The sequence below is a fragment of the Sebastes fasciatus genome, chromosome 1, assembly GCF_043250625.1.
Source record: "Sebastes fasciatus isolate fSebFas1 chromosome 1, fSebFas1.pri, whole genome shotgun sequence".
NCBI classification, from domain to species: Eukaryota; Metazoa; Chordata; class Actinopteri; order Perciformes; family Sebastidae; genus Sebastes; species Sebastes fasciatus.
This window is the reverse complement of record NC_133795.1, coordinates 33,831,296-33,850,530: the sequence shown is the minus strand read 5'-3', so window position 1 is coordinate 33,850,530 and position 19,235 is coordinate 33,831,296. Positions and strand designations below refer to the sequence as shown.

The following is a 19,235-nucleotide window of genomic DNA, read 5'->3' as shown; positions in this document are numbered from 1 at the left end:
AGTCTATTTCTCACCGAGGAGAATAGTCCTTTAATGGGACTTCCGCGTTATTTTGAAGGGGCTAAATGTTAATTATAAGGCAATGCAGACCTCTATTACTGGTAGTCATTATGGGTCATCTTCCACACCCCCCATGTAAAATCTCACAATGAAGAACTGTGCGAGAGTTGGCCCTAAAATCTGCAGAGAAAATATCACTTTCAAGAAGATCATTTCTCTCTAACTGTGAAAGAGGCAGCATTGATCAGCAGTAATGGGGTTTAGGAGGAATGTGTGAGCAGTGATGGAGTAGAGGGGAGTACCACATGAGCCAGGATAGCGTCACTCAACACTGAAGCTATATAGTGCTGCCATGGCTGATTTTCCCCACAGATTGTCTTGGCGTATCAGCACCGCTCTCTTTCTCTCCCTTTCCATTGCCTGAAGCACAATTGAATTTTCTCTGTGCCTCTGAGCAGAGGACATCAGGATCAGAGAGAGCGGGGCGGAGTGAAGGATTTTCGGTCTCCGGGCTTATACGCGGTTCTACGGTTCCGACAGATACAAATCATGAATTGAGGCCGGTATCAGTGTATAATCCTCCACATTTTTGACTCATGCATCCAGATGTGTTGTTTCTGCATGGATTCCAGTCAGTAATTACCTCTCAGCTTCTGCCCACTGATGCCATTCTTTCCCTGTCATTACCCAGTCTCCGGCGTGCCAAGGCCAGGTGACAAGCAGATGGGCCTGGCTGGTGCTGAACTGAGCCCTGTCGCCCATTCTGTTCCACCACGACACAACCATCAGCCATCAGCCGGCAGACACAACATATCAACCCATGGCCTCTCTGTCCGCTCGCTCAAAGTTATGGTCGGTGTCTAACCACGGGTGCTCAATCATACTAACTAGTAAGAAGACTGTATTTCAGACATTACTATTGTATTTATCTTTTTTAAACTGTGAGAAGTTCAATACACAAGATATAATAATGTGAAAGCTTCTGAGTTCCAACTGCACGTGATTTAATTTAACCTTTTTATTCAAGTGAAACCTAAAATAAAAGTAGAGCAGTGGCTGTTGTGTTGGCGATGTGACTGCACCTGAGTGAGTTCACCTGCCTGGTGGTTAACTAGCCAGTTACAGCTACAGGAACAATAAAAATAAAACACACATACAAACAAATATCTGGTAACTTAGTCCTTATATCTACATAAACCATAATACACACAGTAAAACAGCCTCTAAGAACCCACAAAAAGTGACCATGTTTCTGAATATTATAGAGATAATGTGATATGATGCAGTGTGGAAACATCATAATCATATTATGTTTAACTGAGACTTTGCTGTTTATTTTGCTGTAAAATATACATTTAAGTGACCTTAAATCTTGTATAGCTGATCCGGTCTTTTGTTAAGACACTGTGGAATTAATTATTAAAGTCAGTTATCAAAAAAATTACGAATATTTGCTTCTCAAATGTGAAGATTTACTGTGCTTATTCAATCTTGTGAAGGGCTCATTGCATGGGTGGAATATGGTCTTAAAAAAGTGCAACATTTTTTTTAATTATTTTTGAGGGAAACTTGCATTTTGTACTTTTTTTGAGACCATATTCCACCCATGCAATGAGCCCTTTACAAGATTGAATAAGCACATCTGAAGGATCCAAAGAGCACCTGTATGTGATCATCACCACAAACACCCAGCAGCGCTTCTACTCCATTGTATTCGTGAAGATTTACTGTTTTTGTCTTTTTTGAAGAGATGTAATTGAATATTTTTTTTGGTTTGGACTGTTGGTCAGACAAAAATAATCGTGTTGTCATCACTTTGAGCTCTGAGAGCTTGTGATGAGAATTTCTGCTATTTTTTTTAGATATTATAGACAAAAAATCAGAGTTCAACAACAAGGATTGCCCACTGGCCCGGGGGGGGGGGGGGGGGGGGGGGAATAAAAATGAAACACTTATTTTTTTTCCGGAGCTGATGATAAAAGTAGCTAAGGAGTGAGCCATCTCGCTTCCTTCTCATCTCTGTTGAGAGTTGCACATGTGCAGTAACGATCTGTCGCTTTGACAAAGCTCATGAGCTGAAGCGCGAGCGAACATTTCAATTATCCTGGAAACAGGAGTTTAGTTGGGTGTCGGTAGAGGATGTGGGTGAAACTCCAAATTAATTCACTTTAACAAAGATTAAACATAACAATTAACTTTAGTCTTTGTTGTTACTTGATAACCGCTAGTATATAAAACAATTCATACAGGGGCAAGTCATAATCGACTTCAGGCAAGTAGATTTCTGAAAAAAAAAATATTAACGTTCGACTAACTGATTAATCAAAAACAGAATTCACAGATGAATTGACAAGGGAAATAATCGCTGAGCAAAGTATAAATGTTTGCAATATATCACCCACTGTAACAGAAGGCATTTCAGCTAATAGCAGATAACACGTAACAGCCTAAGGTTAAGTGGCCAATGTTTTTTTTTTTTTATCTTACGATATATTATTAAGCCAATATATTGAAAAACAGGTCTGGCTACAGCAGCAGCAGTGACTTTACACCCATAAAAAAACAGCAGAAAGCCATTACCTACATCATGTATGTCATGATATGAACCGTCACAATATGTACAATCAAGATAAGTCGTGTGTGCGGCCGACATGTGGTCTGTACACTGATGTGGAACGAGGTATTGCTCTAAATGAGAGGAGATTAAAGCGGCAACATTCACGGCCACCCCGCCCTTACAACACGCCACCACCCGCCATCAATCTAAAAGAAATGCATTACACAAGCAACGAACACAATGACATATTCGGCGTTGTGGTGATTGTATTTTTGCTCCTTTTGCAGCCGTCTGGTAAAAGGAGTCTCATTGGAATTCATGAAATAGTTTTATCATGGCGCAGCGCTGTAAAATCAATACATTAACTGTGCCGGGGGGCTAACTCTCTCGGGAGATTGTGTTTATGCACCCTGACCCATTCCACAAAGCGTTGCGCATTACATTTAAATTGGAGGAATTATCTACTACATACATTTCAGAAACATGCAATAGATACATGTAGCATGATACATGGAGTGGCTCGGGCTCATTTTAATGTGCTACAGTAAGTGTGGAGGAAAAGCTTACTATATGCTTGTGTGTGTGTGTTCATGTTTCACCATTTCTTTTTGTTGGAATCATGTTTATTATTATATAAATAATGAGTGGGATGTATATACTACAGTACCATCTGCATTGTATGTCTTTGTCCACATTTAATGTGTACATTTTCTTCACAGCATGACATCTGATATGCATCCATCATGTACAGTAGATGTAAGCAGAGTAACTGCAGAATAATGGGAAAACTGTATATAACACAGAAAGACAGCTAGTGTGTGTATGTAGGTGTGTTCGTGTGCATGCTCCCATGTGTGTGCGGATTTGCGTTGTGCTGATGGGCTTATTATTTTATGGACTGCTGCTCTCTTAGTGCTCCTGTGGATGTGGCAGGCGAATAAAGATTGAATTAAGATTAAAAAAAATATATATAGGAGGACAGCGCCCAGAGAGCCTGCAGGAGAAAGAGATGTTGTCTGCCGTTTATTTATTCCACTTTCTGTTGATTATTGGAAGTGTTGCTACCAAAGATTCACATTTCCATATTTTCGGTTATGCCTAAGAAGAACACACAAAATGTTATGCTCAATTTTTCAACCACTTTCCCGTCTGAAAAAAAAAAGTCAAATATATTAAATTAGTCATGCATATTGGAATACATCAGCATCAATTATTAGCAGACGAGTACTACTCTGTTACTGTGGCTCTTTGAGATGGAATAAAAAGTACCCCGCCGTGTCTCTCACATTTTGGCTCAAACTGAAATGTCAAATATTTCATTGGGACTGTTAAAGCCGTGTGTCACCCTTCAGTCTCACCAGAAACACACTGGTCTTTCTCTTGACTCTGTATTCTCTCTGAAGTAGGGTGAAGAGACTGAAAGAAGGGAGATACAGGGAATGGTATTTTAGGGGATTCGAGGATTGAACAGCAGTCATAATATTTACAAAGAGGTTAGATTGACTTCTTGAAGAAATCAATATGTGATATAGCCTACATGCTGTTGTGAACCTGGGAGGTAATGGGATCTTTGCAACGCTTGGCTAACAGGACTCCATGCCTGTCTGGTTATTTCTCTCCTCGCCCCTCTGCTTCTCCCTCTCCCTCTGCCTCGCTTCACCCTCTGCTTCGCTTCCCTTGATAACACGAACAGACATTATAATGGACAAATGTTAATAATTAATGTCAGAGCAATTGGAGACAATTAAGTGTGTTGACTGGACCATTAATTTTCCTGGGGCTGCTGGTGGGGGAGCAGACGGGGAGAGAGCCCATCTGTGGAGGCAGGCGGCCCTACGCTCTTTTTCCTCAGAAGTGCACCTGGACAGCTTTGGCCGGGTCAGCCGCGCCGCCATCCATCCGTCCCAGGAAAGCTACAGGTCTATTACGCTACAAACTGGCCGTGAATTCTGGCCCCTACTTTGATTCTCCATAGTAAATCACATCTTTGACTGGAGGACTCTTCCCGGAGGCAGTCAGTGCAAACGTTACTGAAGCATGTTCCCTGCGATTGCATCTGTGTATTCCAGTCGCTATCGTTGCATTTGTGAAGTTCTAGTATCTATCGGGCGTATCAGCCACTGTGATCTGATGTATCTGTGAGGTTTGTGAGGGGAGGAGTGATGATATGTGTGTGTGGGAGGATGTGTGAAACAGTGTGTGCTTTGTCTGTACTTGTACATTATTTACTTTACATTAGGGCTGTCAAGTCGATTAAAATATTAAATTGAAATTAATGCATGATGGTCCATAGTTTATCGCGATTAATCGCAAATTAATCAAACAAAATTTAATCTGTTCAAAATGTACCTTAAAGGGAGATTTGTCAAGTATTTAATACACTTATCAACATGGGAGTGGACAAATATGCTGCTTTATACAAATATATGTATATATTTATTATTAGAAATCAATTAACAAAACAAAACAATGACAAATATTGTCCAGAAACCCTCACAGGTACTGCATTTACCATAAAACAATATGCTCAAATCATAACATGGCAAACTGCAGCCCAACAGGCAACAACAGCTGTCAGTGTGTCAGTGTGCTGACTTGACTATTACTGCATGTGATTATCATAAAGTGTGGAGACTCGTGGGTACCCATAGGACCCATTTGAATACGACCATGACAGTTTTTTCTCGACAAAATTTTGCCTAAGTTTGGAGCGTTATTTAACATCCTTCGCGACAAGCTAATCTCAATGTACCAAGTACCAAAGGATTCAGGTTTTCTAGTTTCATATGATGCCAGTGTCTTCACTCTAGCTTTAAAATTGAGAGCAAAACCGCGCAAACGCAGTTCGTTCGGCTTTGACCTCTGCGGCTCACGTTACCCCAGTTTCACAAGCTTGTCGGAAAACTACGGTGGCCTTCAGGTAACGGAAAACGTGAAAGTCTCTCTCTAGAGTCAGTGTTTGGTTTGTCCGTTCTGAGCTACTGTAGAAACATGGCGGAGCAACATGGTGGACTCCGTGAAGAGGACCCGCTCCCTATGTAGATATGAAGGACTCATTCTAAGCTAACGAAAACACAACGATTCTTAGTTTCAGGTGATTAGACACTAATGAAAACATAGTTATGAATATTATATTGCGTTTCTGCTAATAGATCCCCAGAAATGTTACACACTTAAAGCAAAAAAACTCCCCCTGGCTCAACACCCTCAGTGGTGTTAGCTTATGGTGGCTCATGTTAGCACACCTGTGTAACTGACATTTTGACTCTGGTCTACTTGTGCTACTGTTAAACTAAGTTTTAGCATTTAGCATTATGCTGTGGCCTTGTGTCTTATTCTCAACGTTCACAAGCTATTCAATACTGACAGTGCGTCACAAAACAAATGTCACTCAACTGTTGCCATGGGAAACACCCATCCAGACGCTTGAAGTTTAGATGCTGTTTCCATAAACTGTTTTATCCTTTTAAATATTTTGAAAAAAATACACACAATAACTTTAGTATAATAATTATAGTTTATATTTCCTTACACAAAAAGTGCTCAAATGTCAGTTTGAGTTTAACACCAAGTGTTTTGCATGAGTCGTGTTCATCTTAGCATCCGTACGACTTGAGTAAATGCTCATGTTGTTGTTTGTGTGACGGATGCTGCTATCTATTGCTGTCACATAGGCACACACGACGGGCTTACCTAACCCCTGTGGACTGTTTTTGTAACGTGTGTGATTGGCCGACCTCTCCGCCGAGTGTCAGTCGGAGAGACAGCATGTTAGACTATAATAACACAAGTCTGACCTGACATATCATGACACTCCCTGCCACGGCCCCGCCACTCAGCGCGGCTGGGCGCAGGTTGCTAAGCAACGGGCCACAGCAATGTCGAAGGCTCCGACACGAGGAAGAGCTCGACAGGAGTGACAAACATGGAAGACCAGGGGGGGAGACAAGGTGTTCCTGCAATAATACACCTCTTCCTTCTGTCACACGCGCTGCTGCCGCTCAGCAGCGTTCGCTCTCCTTGTGCCTTCCTGTCTCCGGGAGGAGTCCCCCAGTCAAAACATGTGTAAGAGAATTAAACTCGGCTGTACTTTGGTTGTAGCGCTGACAGATCAGAGACAGGATCGTTGTTTTAACTTATCCTGCTACACGGTGCCTCGTGTCTCCGGCATTGTTCACGTTTACAGTGTTGGGTACGGTGACAGTGGAGCGCTAGAGAGACTTGATTAAACTGTCAGGGAAAACCTTGTTAGTCTGATGATTGCAGATACATTGAGGTAATAGGCGAGAACTTTTAATTTTTTTTTTTATAAAATACAAAAGAAAATGGTGTCATCCAAATAAGAACCTGCTATCACTTCACAACTGATACTGACAGATTCAATTATTTAGTTATATCTGAATATACCTGCGATTCTCGGTAAATGGTTAAAAACTCTACTGATTCTTATTCTCTCTCTTTTATCCAACTGGGGATATAACCACAACGTTGTACAGTAAGGAGGGTGTAAACTGTGATTTTAATATATTTGAATGTTTGTTTTGATGGTTCTTTTTGTTATTGGATATAGTTATATGTTGTTTTTGTTTTATGGGTATTTATTTCCTATGTTTTGGTTGATTAGGGTGAGAGCACTGTAATTTCCATGTTTTTATGGATGAATAAATTGAACCTTGACTGAGCCTTTATCAACATCAACATTTAATTTACATCTACAGATGAATGGATTCATTCTCTTTCAGAAGTGGCTACATTTAAAGATGTCAATATTGGGGCATTTTGGATCTCGACTTTCATATAAATAAACTTCATCACAACGCGAAAGCTTCTTTTGGTTATGTCTTTTGTTTGTTTGTCTGAGCTCGGTGACTTCATCTGACAGCCTGGACTGACCTCAAACAGCCACTCAGGTTGAGCTGGATCCAGACAGAGATGGAAAACGGGGTCAGGTCTAATCAACATTGCTGTCATGATTATGTCCAGTTCACTCCAACCTGTAACCAGGCAACAGGCAGGGCTGCCACAAAGCCGATGTGACAGTGGCAGGTAGATTGAACGTGGAAGGGTGGACAGGAAGCTCGGGCGGGTGGGTGACGGGGCTGTTTGGCCGAACGCAGCCTAGTTCTGTCCAGCCCGTCACACTCGCCACCCCGGCACTCTGTGCAGAGATCAGCTGTTGCACTGAGAAGCGCAGCCAAAGGTGGGCACTTTAAACAGAAAACATTAGCCTCTATCTTGCTTTGTCCTTGTAGCGAAAGACAATGCACCAACATTATCACTTACGGAGATAAATACGGGCCGGGAAAACGTTTTGATCTCATTGCACTAAACAATATCCGTTATTTAGCTCCGGGCTAGAAAGAGCACAGAAGGTCTACAGGAGCCAAAGACAAAGCACTGTACAGGAATCATAATGTACCGTAAGGCTGCACTTAACAGCTAAAGCCTTTTTGTGTGTGCTTGTGGTTACATTTAGCCGCCCACTAATGTGCAGATAAGCAGCCAGTTTAGGAAACAATATTACAAAATATTAAAAGCTTGTTTTCTATACAGGCATTATCAGAAACATATTTATATTACTGCATTGATGCTTACATGATGTTACCGTTGTAGTGAGTATTTTAGTGTAGTTCAGTGAAGTACATGTAATAATTGAAAATAGTTGTATGTAAGTAGGTAACTCCTTTTCACTCCAGCACTGAGCAAAAAATTAAGAAGATTATGAGGATGAAAAGACTCAAATCATCTTAAATATAACAAGAAAAAGCAGCACATTCAGTGGCAGAGTCTACCGACACCTGGTTTATAGCACATATATTAAAAAAGTCAAATGTGTTTACACCATGTGTGAGAAATTTGTCACAATTTGAAGACAGCATGACAGTGGTGCTGCTGACAGCACAGGCATTTGCAATGACAAGTTAAATTTCTGCAATTTTCTGCACTTTTCCTCTGCTGCTCTCTGTTTGTGTTGGTTCGAGGCTGTCCGCTCTCAGCCAGACAACCTCCTTTACTCTCAACGCTCAGCTGGACTCTCACCTGGTGCCCAAAAACTCACACCTTCCAACACTCGTCTGGACCGGGATAAAGCAGCAAATTGAGATGTGTGTTATTTGAAATATGGCAAATTTATATAAGAATTTACCAAATCTAGAGCTGATTTAGTCATAATGAGAAAAAACTGTTTATAGTGTACTTTATATATGTTGATGCTACTTTATCGATGTCAAACTTAAACTGAATGTGTAAATCCAAAATCAATGAGTAAACAACTCTTCCTCTTATATTTTACTAAAAGCTGGCATGAGCTTGTTTTTTTGGATGATGATTATTCAGAAGTAGAGCTGCAACGATTAATCGATTAGTTGTCAGATATTAAATTAATCGCCAACTATTTTGATAATCCATTAATCAGTACATTTTTAAGAAAAAGAAGTAAAATTTCTCTGATCCCAGCTTCTTAAATGTGAATATTTTCTGGTTTCTTTACTCCTCTATGACAGTAAGCTGAATATCTTTAAGTTGTGGACAAAACAAGACATTTGAGGATGTCATCTTGGGCTTTGGGAAACACTGATCCGACATTTTTCACCATTTTCTGACATTTTATAGACCATTAGTTGCAGCCCTGTTCAGAAGTACAGTACATTAACACCAGTGTCATTCTTTTTATCACCATTATAGCTGCTGAAGAGTCCAAATATGCCAATTTAGTAAATAAATACCTCTGAAAACTTCAACGTTCAAAAACATTGAAGATGATGGATGTTGTTTTTTTGTATTCTTCCTACAATTGGCCAATAGGCATTAATAGTGTAAGAAAAGAAATAAAATCACTCTGATCCTGGTAAAGATGGAACTTACCAAGGTCTTCTGCGGACGTCGTACAGGTCAATCTTGTTGGGAGCCCTCCATGGAGTGGCTGGAGAGAGCAAGAAAATAAGTTATAAGCCGTACAGTGCACTGTAGGATAATTCATATCAGATTAGATCAAAGTAATCATAATTTCATTCTGTCCATCGAGTTACCAGTACGGCCATCTGATAAGAGATTGCCAATGTTCTGCAGCCGAGGAGCCCTAGGGTCAATTTAGACGCTATCTTGCCGTGAGTTATAAGGCAGACTGTTGACTCAGTACCCTGCAGCCTACCTGGGTAGTATCGAGTCACTCCTGTGGCACTGCCAAACACCTGCCAGCGCAGAGAGCTGTCCTCCTTACGGTTTTCAATGAAGACCCTCTCCAGCGCCTGGGTCCAGTTCAACTCGTTCAGGATGACCGGGGCTGTAGGATCACACACATTGATAAACACACATCAGACTCAAGTATAGTTAAGGCTCATTGTTTCTCGTTGATCAGTTTACACAGAAAAATAGTTACTCAGTTTTTCACAGACTTTCACCCGGATTTTAAATGTCCCCATGCATCCAAACATTTTTGTGATTCCTGATGCAAGAGGACACCATAAACCCCGGCTTTCAGAAAAAAAGCAAGGTCCTCTTGCAATGAGCTCAGAATATGCTTCTGGTTATAAAAGAGAGAAAATGTAAATGAGTTGCTGATTATGTGCCATAGTCCCTCAAAGTAAGTATAAAAAAGCAAGAAATGCTTAAACTACAGGCTCTAAAAATATGTTTTTTTATAATCCGATTTAAACCCACAGTTTTGTGATACTGGTTTCTTTTTTTGCAACTGTTTTTCCATGTTCAGAATAAACACAGAAAAATTCCCTGATTTTTAGCCAAAAAAGTCAAACAAAAAGCCCTAAATGTAAAGTAACCAAAGTGCAAAACACCAGGTTTTACTCTGTCAGTAACCCAAAGGTCAACTCTCCGTGCTGAACAACCTTGTCCGTGCCAGCAGCAGCTGAGCTGAGCACATAAGAATGGATGTATGCAGGCAGCTCGGCCGGCGGTGGCCCGGAATCCGCCTAATCTGGGTGATCTCTGACGAGTGCAGGAGGAGGAATCTGAGATGACCTTGGAGGAGGTCATGTGTCACTCGCAGCATGTGGAGGCAGAACATTTTTGAGAGCAAAGAAATACAAACTATTCCTGCAAAATGTCCATGAATGTGTGTCTGTGTTGAGAGGATTTGTGGATGCGTGATAATGAAAAAGAAAGCGCTTGTGAGTGCGCGGCTTAACGCATCGAGGTGTGTGTTTTGAGTTGAAACGTGAGGTCACAGATATATCTAACAGGTCAGTGGTGGTGAAATTGATTTATGGTTGTGGAGAGAAGTATTCATCATGTAGTCAACAAGAAGTGGAATAACACGCTGCTGGTGGAGGTGGAATAACTCTACGACCACATCAACCTGGGCCTCGTTTATGATCCAGATTATGCTTTTTCTATGTCTAACAAAATGCATCCACACACACACACAACCACACAAACCAAACATGCTTTCAGTGTGTGTTTAATAGCGAAGCTGAAGTCAGAAGATGGGGAGTGCAATCAGAGGTTTAATAGCCACCTGATTAAAGAGGAAACAAGACGAGGCACTGAGCTGAAGAGAACTTCACTCGCTTCTCTGATTTAATTACTCAGCCAACCAAAACTAGACGAGCCTCCGAAGCGACAAGTCCGGCTTTCCTCAAACCGCTGGTTTGAATTTCAGACAAATAAACGATCATTATCCTGTTTCCCCCGTGCTTTTCAATTACAGCTCAGTGTTTGACAAGCTGTCAGTTTTAGAGGTATTAAATACGCCACGACCTTCCCCTAATCTACTGCTCACCTCCTTTACTGTAAGCCTCTGAATAATCACAATCACAGAATTGCCTAAAAAAAATATCATATTGTTTTTTATATTTCCAGGTGAATGTTCACTCGAACCCAAAATTGTAGCTCAAAATAAAAAGCTAAGTTTCATTACTCTTTAGTATCCTGTAAAACAAATGCACACAAACAATCACACACACACACATGCACGCAGCAGCACTAAGCAGTGTCTGGAGGATAGGAATATATGAAAGCCAAATTGCTGCCATCACCAAGGGGAGCTCCTCAACATGTTTTTCTCAAAATTCATAGACGTAAACACAAAGGAAGAATGGAGGAGGATAGAGGCAGCCCTACAGATGGGGATAAACATAAAAACCCAGAGAGAGGGGGAGGACGATTGATGGAAAGCAACACAGAAATTAACACGAATGAGTGGCTGCTTTCACAGCCCGAAAAGGCAATTTCTCGCTCATGAGGGAAGGAGAGAGAAAGAGAAAAACACACAAACTAAACTTCACTTTAAACTGCTAAATTGAAAATGGCAGAATCAAAGACTTAGAGGTCAAAGAATTGATTATCTGTGGTGTTTTCACATTACGTAACAAATGTCAGATCACATTTGTCCTTTGCTTTTGTAGGTGAAACAACTAGCTGGTGAAAAGTTGTTAATCACAGTTTTATAGTTGGAGTTGTTGGGACAGCTGAGGCTTCACGATCGCTGTAAAACATTACTATTGATTTATTGGAAAAATCGTATCGATCTAATGCTTTGTCGGCTTTTTCGTTGTGCGGTTATTTGAGGACTAATTCCTGAAGAGTGTGTACTAGTGAGTGACACTTCTGCCACAAACTTAATTGCATTCTTCCAGAATTAGAAAGGGAGCTTTATGTTTGATCTCTCATAACACAGAGTTTACATTTGCCAAGCGTCCAGATGGAGTGAACTAGAGAGAGAACTTAGTGAGACTCTCAGTATCTCTGCAACTTTGACTATGAATTTTCAAAATTTGCCGCAGTCGCTCCCATGACTCCGATTCATTTCCGACTAGTGGCTACATTTTACTGATGTTTGCGCGGAGATTATCAGGGAACCAAACCATGCATTTCAATTTCATCTGGCCAACACTCTGTGGTCAAAGAGCCATCTGATTAATGTGTAAAAAGTCGTATCCTTTAAGCATTAGCTATCACAGCGGGCTGCTGCGGCGGCAGCCTGTGTGCTGTGAAGTCCTGGCTGCTCTTATCAGGAGAGGCACTGGGTCTGTAATGATAGCTGTCCCAGACAGGCCAAGGGCAAACAGACATCCTGCGACCTCTGTTTAAAACTAGCACCATCTCAGCTACCTTGACTAACATCAAGGGCTCAACCGAACTCTGGCTATGCAAGGATTATCAGCTGCAATGCTGCCCAGGGCTGCACACACACGCACGCACGCACGCACACACGCGCACGCACACACACACACACACACACACACACACACACACACACACACACACACACACACACACACACACACACACACACACACACACACACTCCTGACTGTGTGTTCATGATGTGTGTGTCTTTTAAGGCTGTTCTTGATGTGAATCTTGTGTTTACCAGAGATGTGCTCATAAGTTTCTTTGAAATAAGTTATTCAGCATGAAAAAAGCTTAAAAAAACGACTAATCGACTACAGAAATCTTACGTCGTCTGACACCAAAATGACCGACTAGTTGACTAATCGACTAAGAGGGGTGTGTTTATTCACACCAAAGTGTTGGTCAGTCTTGGTCTTTCAATCAAGGTTTAATAAGACAGACCAAAGTGTGTTTATGATGCCAGCTGAAACTAAAGGCGGCGGGGGCATGACGAATAAACAACACAAAAACGTGAAATACTCGACTGCAAATATTATATGTCTATATCTTTTCTTTCATTTTGAAAACTCTCGAGAGATGGTAAAGGTTAGGCATCGATCTTGAAAGGTTGAAAGGAGTGATAAAGTTTGCCGTCCTGGTTCGGCCTCCGTGTTGTTGTTTCATTAATACAGGTGCAACTCAACTCACAGCGTGGTTGGTTGACCCCTTAAGCTCAGAAAATCGACCGTGTTACGAAAAAAAGATTATGTCGCTTTCTCGCCGCGTAATATTAAACGTTCTGTGACGAAAACAACAGTTTGAAAAAATATATTGACATGTGATTTAATCGCACAAAAAAAACATCCTCGGTGTTTGATGTGAGCCACCTCGACTGTCAGGCTAACTCTGCAAACACACACACACACACACACACACACACACACACACACACAGACACACAGACACAGAGACACAGACACAGAGAAACACACATCTGCTGGTGATCTCTACAGAAAAACGGGGACATCAGAGATAAGAGAACGGAGCGAACTAATTCTCTTTGATTTATTCATTTAGGATGCGCTGTGACTTCTCTGGACAGTTGATAAAAAGACAAATTTCCCCTGGGGGGGAAATATGCTCACACAGGCAGACAGGGCCTCCGAGCGCTGTGTTGGGCTCATCTTTCACATGGAACGCGCCGCTCTCTGATATCTTTAAAAGGTAATTCATCAGCGCGCCGCTCCCCTGACATTTAGAGCACCCTTGGCTTTGCCCCTTTATGGAGCAAGACTGCACACCAAGTAGGGAAACAATTATGAGTGGGATTTATGGAGCATCTCTGCGTGAGATCATTTCTCAACCCCCCCCACCACCACCTCCTCCATCCTATGACCCCCACCCCCCCAAACCCCTCACACACACACATTATTCACACCGATATAGCCGAGATAAAGAGCCATCCACAGCGATCTGCGCCTTATGCCCTGTATTAATCCAACATTATAGAAATAGGTGCATGCGTTTACTGTACACACAGAGGCCGGTAATATATCAGAGCGGAACACCAGTGGTCCCTCATAACACATCCATAACGGTAATGGAGCTGAAGCTATTAGCTAAGTCTGTCGGAAGAGTCATAACCATTATCACCGTCATCGCCATGAAGCGTTTACATATTGTACTTTTTAAATAGAGTGACTAAGTGGTGGTGGTGCAGTTTGACATATATGTAGGTGACATTACTCAAACAGACAGGAGACAAATACAGCTTGTTGTGAATCTCAGTGAATTAATATCCAGCTGGCATATATAACCAAAGCCATATCTTAAAGGGACAGTTATTTTTCATACTGTATGTTTAGGTAATGTATAAAAAATAAGGGGAGTTAAATTTGTTTATAATTCACTGACACTTTACAGCTTCTCACACTTTTTTGGCAGTAAAATTGAGTAAAGAGTGATTTCCGATAAAAATTTTTCCTTCCCGATACCGATCCGATACCTGAACTTGCGGTATCAGACGATACCGAGTACCGATCCGATACCAGCATGATAAAAAAATATATAATTTATTATTATTAACCTATTATTATTACCTAACAGCTGTTTACTACTGACCATGTATGAATGTGATATGATTACTATCTTTGTTGTATGGCCTGAAAACATGAACAAATACATACAGAGAATAAATGCAATAGAACTGTCTTTTATTATTCAGTTTGTCAAAGAACATAAATAAATGAAGCTAGGAATAAATAACAATTCTCTTAGCGGTCTCCTCAGTAGACAGCCTGTGTGCTGATTTACTTATTACTTGACTTATTACTTACATACTGGACATATCGCCATTTTACTTGTTGGATTTTCCACTGTGAAATATTGTCAATTGGCTGACATTTTCCTCGCTCTGGCTACCGTTACACTCTCCACTAGCACCGCACTGTTGTTGTTTGCTATCGTCACCTGACAAACTACCTGCAATCAGTTCTTCTTCGCTGATCTAAAACAGTAGTTGCCAGTGGCAGCCATGATACATCCAGGTTCGACAGCACAGTGAAGGCTACTGTTTTGGAGCATCAAAGAAGAATTGATTTCCTTGTTGTTGACTTTTTTCTAAATGATGGTGTCAGATCGGAGCATAGACCGGCATACTCACCGATACCTGATCCCCAATTTTGGGCCCGAACCGGAATAACTCTGACTCAGATTATATTAGAAAACCATCGGTCATTTCAATTAAAGGGTCAGTTCACCCTAACTACAAAAAATATACAGACTGTTGGACAGTTTTGTTTTAATTTCCCCACATTTTGACATATCTGCCCCTGACGTTTTTTTGCTTCCAGTCCAAAACAATGAAGATTAATATAATTTTGTTTGTGGCGCTCGCTGCATTGAAGAGTCACTTTTACAAAATTCGACAGCAAGATGCATTTCCAGCAACAGTGTCCTAGTTACGCTGCAGAATTTAAAGAGCTGCCTGTGATCATTTCAAATAACACTAAAGCTGAGTGAGAAAACAGTTTGTTGTAATTTGGGTGATAAAGCCACACCTTCCTCTTTACAGACCAGCGTCTCTGCATCTGCATGTACCACCTCCATCTGTGTCTCTCTGTATTGTCAACCCAATTCCTTCTCCACCCCCCCTCTCTCCTGTTTCCTCTCTGTCTCTCCTCCTTTTCTCTTCTTTGTGGCCTGGCTGAGTGTTAAAGAGCCCGAACATTAAACCTTTCATCCTGTAAAGGGAAAACGGCAGCAACAGGAACTGGCAGCAGCTCACACATCCACAAAGACAAGCTAAAACAAAGTCTAAGCCTTCCCAGAGAAAAAATGTGTCTTTTTGTAGAGAAAAATAACGTCCAGAAGATACTGTATAACCTAATTTGTATTCTTTTGCAGTGTGCTTTACAAAAAAACGGGTCTCCATGAATTTCTCTGCGACTGAAACAGCAGCGCTTACTAATTATAATTAAAATTCATGTGAAGGATTGAAGCAGATTCACTCAGGAATAGCATTTACTGTGAGTGTATTTGTCAGCGAGGACCTCGGTTTTGCTAAATGGTAATCTCAGACTGTGAAGGAGGGGTGAGAAATGGAAATTTCTCAGAGGAGGGATGATTATTCAATATACAGAATAAGAAAGAAGGGGAGAGATTTCACCACACCTCCAGAGAGCTCCTCCAAAAATTGTTTCTAATTAAAGAAGAGCAGTAAATAACAAACACATGAAATGTAATTTGTGAGCCTGGTGGTGAGTGAAGTAGAGTTGTGCTGTGCTGACTGTTCTAATTAGTGTGCTGGTAAATGATAGTGCCCCTTCGCTGGGCACACACTATAGGGGCGGATGGGTGAGGGGCAAAGAGAGAGAGAGAAAAGATGGAGTCTGTAAAGTCAAGAATGACAGAAATACAGCCCGCAGTGTTTAGACTGTCTTTCTTCTCTTTTGGTTTAACTTTAAATCCCATTTCCCTTATCCCCCTCTCTCTCTCTCTCTCTCTCTCTATCGACTTCTTTTCCCCCCTTTTTTTTTTGTTGCACTTTCACTCTTTTTTTCTTCTTTCACAAATCACTTTTGCTTTTTTTCCCACACATTTAAATCTGGTTTGATATTGAGACGGGCTGAGTTGATCTCCAGCATGGCGTGAGTTGGTTGACAGGGAGGCTTCCTCCACTGGAAGGAACCTGGGGCGTGTGAAACGAATACAGGGCTGCACGTACTGCGCGTGCACAAACACACACACACACACACACTCACAAAGATGACATTTTACATTTAGCTGAAGCAAATCTCAAGATTTACAGCTTACAGTCTGACTTTAAGATGACAAATGTAGCATGTTATTATAGAAATCTATGGCAACATCACAAAGTAAAATGGGAACATGCACTAATTGGAGCCACGGCATACAGTATAATTCGACTGAGGAACAAAGCATCACTCTCGTTCTCACTCTCCTTTCCTTTTGTGAACACATCTGAGTCTGTCTATCACAAGACGCCTTTGTCCCTCCACTACCAGGTGAGCTGACTTCTCTCCAGATCCATTTTAAACAAGATGAGAGACAATCAGAGGTAGTTTCACTCAGATGCAAATCTTTCCCTTCTTTACAAATCGCATACGACACCGGCGTTGACTCTCTATCTGCTGCATCTGTTGCACTCAATTTTCCCCTGCACATTACATACACCCCATGCAATTTGCTCTTTACAAAGGTGAGTTGGATGATTTCTTGCCAGGAGCTTCCCAGAGGGGATCCAACCACAGACCAGAGAGCGCAGCAGAAAAATGGAGGCTAACATTCAAAGGGCAGGGAGTACAAGCTCGCTGCTGGTTTAGGCACTGATTCTCTCTTGTTAATGAAAGACTCATAAATAATTAAACGTTTTAATTTTTATTGCATACTAGTCTACATATTACTGCTGATACTACTACTCTCCAAAGCATAACATTTTAGCCTGCAAATGGGCAGACATACAAAGTTAGCAGCTAGCTGGAGAACATATAGTGCAGCATTTAGCATATAAAGAGACAGATGTTTCCCTCAGGAGTTGGTGGAGAGCAAAAACTACATGGAGACTGAATATTGGGACTTACATCTATTCGAACAACAAAAACACAACTCCAAAAGAATGCTAATATTGTACTTATCTGCTGGATGTTTAAATAAGCAACTTTAAGCAACTTAAAAGGTGATTAAGACTGTATGTAAAGATGGACGACATAACAGCTCCCAAAAGTGAAGCCAAAACATCTGGATCGCCCCCTGGTGGCTGGCTGCAGTATAGGTCATAAATCCCACCCCCTCCATGTTAGCGGATGGGACATGGACCAAACTAAAAAGTCAAAGTACACGCCAAATACATTTTTCCCAAAGATGGTTTCTGTCATTTTAGGTAGTTCTTATCACGCTGATGTACAGTATGTTCAAGTGTTCATTTTTCTGATAAGTTAGGGGGGTGAGATGTCATGATTGACAGCTGTGATTGACAGCTGCTGTGAGTGAAGTAGTCGCAGCCGGAGGCTTGAGAATTGTACGAGAGAGGAGATGTAACTTCAACTTTCCATAACCGTCACAAGTCTGTGTAAATAGAACATGTGTCAATTTGATCATAGATTTAGTTATAGAGATATTACGGTTAGTTATTGTGTCTTTCTAGTCAAACAGCTACCGTGGTGCTAGCGTAGCAGCTAGGGGGCTCATGTTAACAAGCAGTGGCCGTGGCCATGCTCGGCTCATGATTGGCTCATGATTGGCTCGGGCGGGTGTGTGGGCGGGACGTCGATAACGCAGCTCCAGCCAACAGATCACCACTGCGCAGACTCTGGCTCCAAATGACGTGGGAGGAAGTGGAGACGTGTCTTCCATCTATATATATATACAGTCAGTGGTTCAAAGTCTTGGAGCATCCTTGAATTCACCAACAAGAAAAAGTCATGGAAAACAATAGCTGCATAAAAGGTAGAAAATTAATCTAAAAAAGATGGTATACTTTGGAAAATGTAAACATATAAACCCAACAGTGAGGTCCTAAAACTAGGAAAGGAGGAATTGGACAGTCAAATACAGGGAAGGGTGGTAATCATGGTTGTCATGTCTGTGTGTGTGTGTGTGTGTGTCTGTGGTGGGTTGGGTTAATCGCTCCATGCAAAACATTTAAGCTCTGCTCTTTCATCTGCACACACAGTTGGCCGGTCCTCGCCATTCATTTCTGATAACCAAGTTTCTCACTGTGCCTGACAACAATAGCAAACTGACAACATGACGTTAGGCCGCCGGAAAAAGGCGCCGCATGCAACGGATTTAAACTTCAAATTCAATGAAAGGGCTTCCCACATTCACTGGTGGCTTTCTTTATTCCCTGCTGGGAACAGTGGCTGCTTATTCTCACACAAACACTAATGTAGTCACACACCATGTCTACACTACACACACATAATTGCTACCTTCTTTTAAAAACGGCTGATTTACAACCTTCTATATTTGCAACATGTTATAATGGACATGCAAACTGCAGTGGAATGACCCAATCTGGATTAGCATCCTCTATCTACCGTATCGACTCGGTCCAATTACCAGCGAGATTACACTGAATCTGCAA

The 19,235-nt window shown here is 41.4% G+C and overlaps 1 protein-coding gene across 4 annotated transcripts in view; it reads right to left on the bottom strand.

The window, feature by feature from the left end:
* LOC141773060 (voltage-dependent calcium channel subunit alpha-2/delta-2-like) overlaps positions 1–19,235 on the bottom strand; it is a 174,815-nt gene that overhangs the window by 36,548 nt on the left and 119,032 nt on the right. For all 4 annotated transcript variants that reach the window (XM_074644714.1, XM_074644723.1, XM_074644729.1 and 1 more), the window contains 2 exons: positions 9,708–9,839; positions 9,422–9,479 (listed from right to left, as the gene is read on the bottom strand). In XM_074644714.1, the coding sequence (XP_074500815.1) occupies positions 9,422–9,479; positions 9,708–9,839 (190 nt within the window). The remainder of the gene's footprint in view (positions 1–9,421; positions 9,480–9,707; positions 9,840–19,235) is intronic.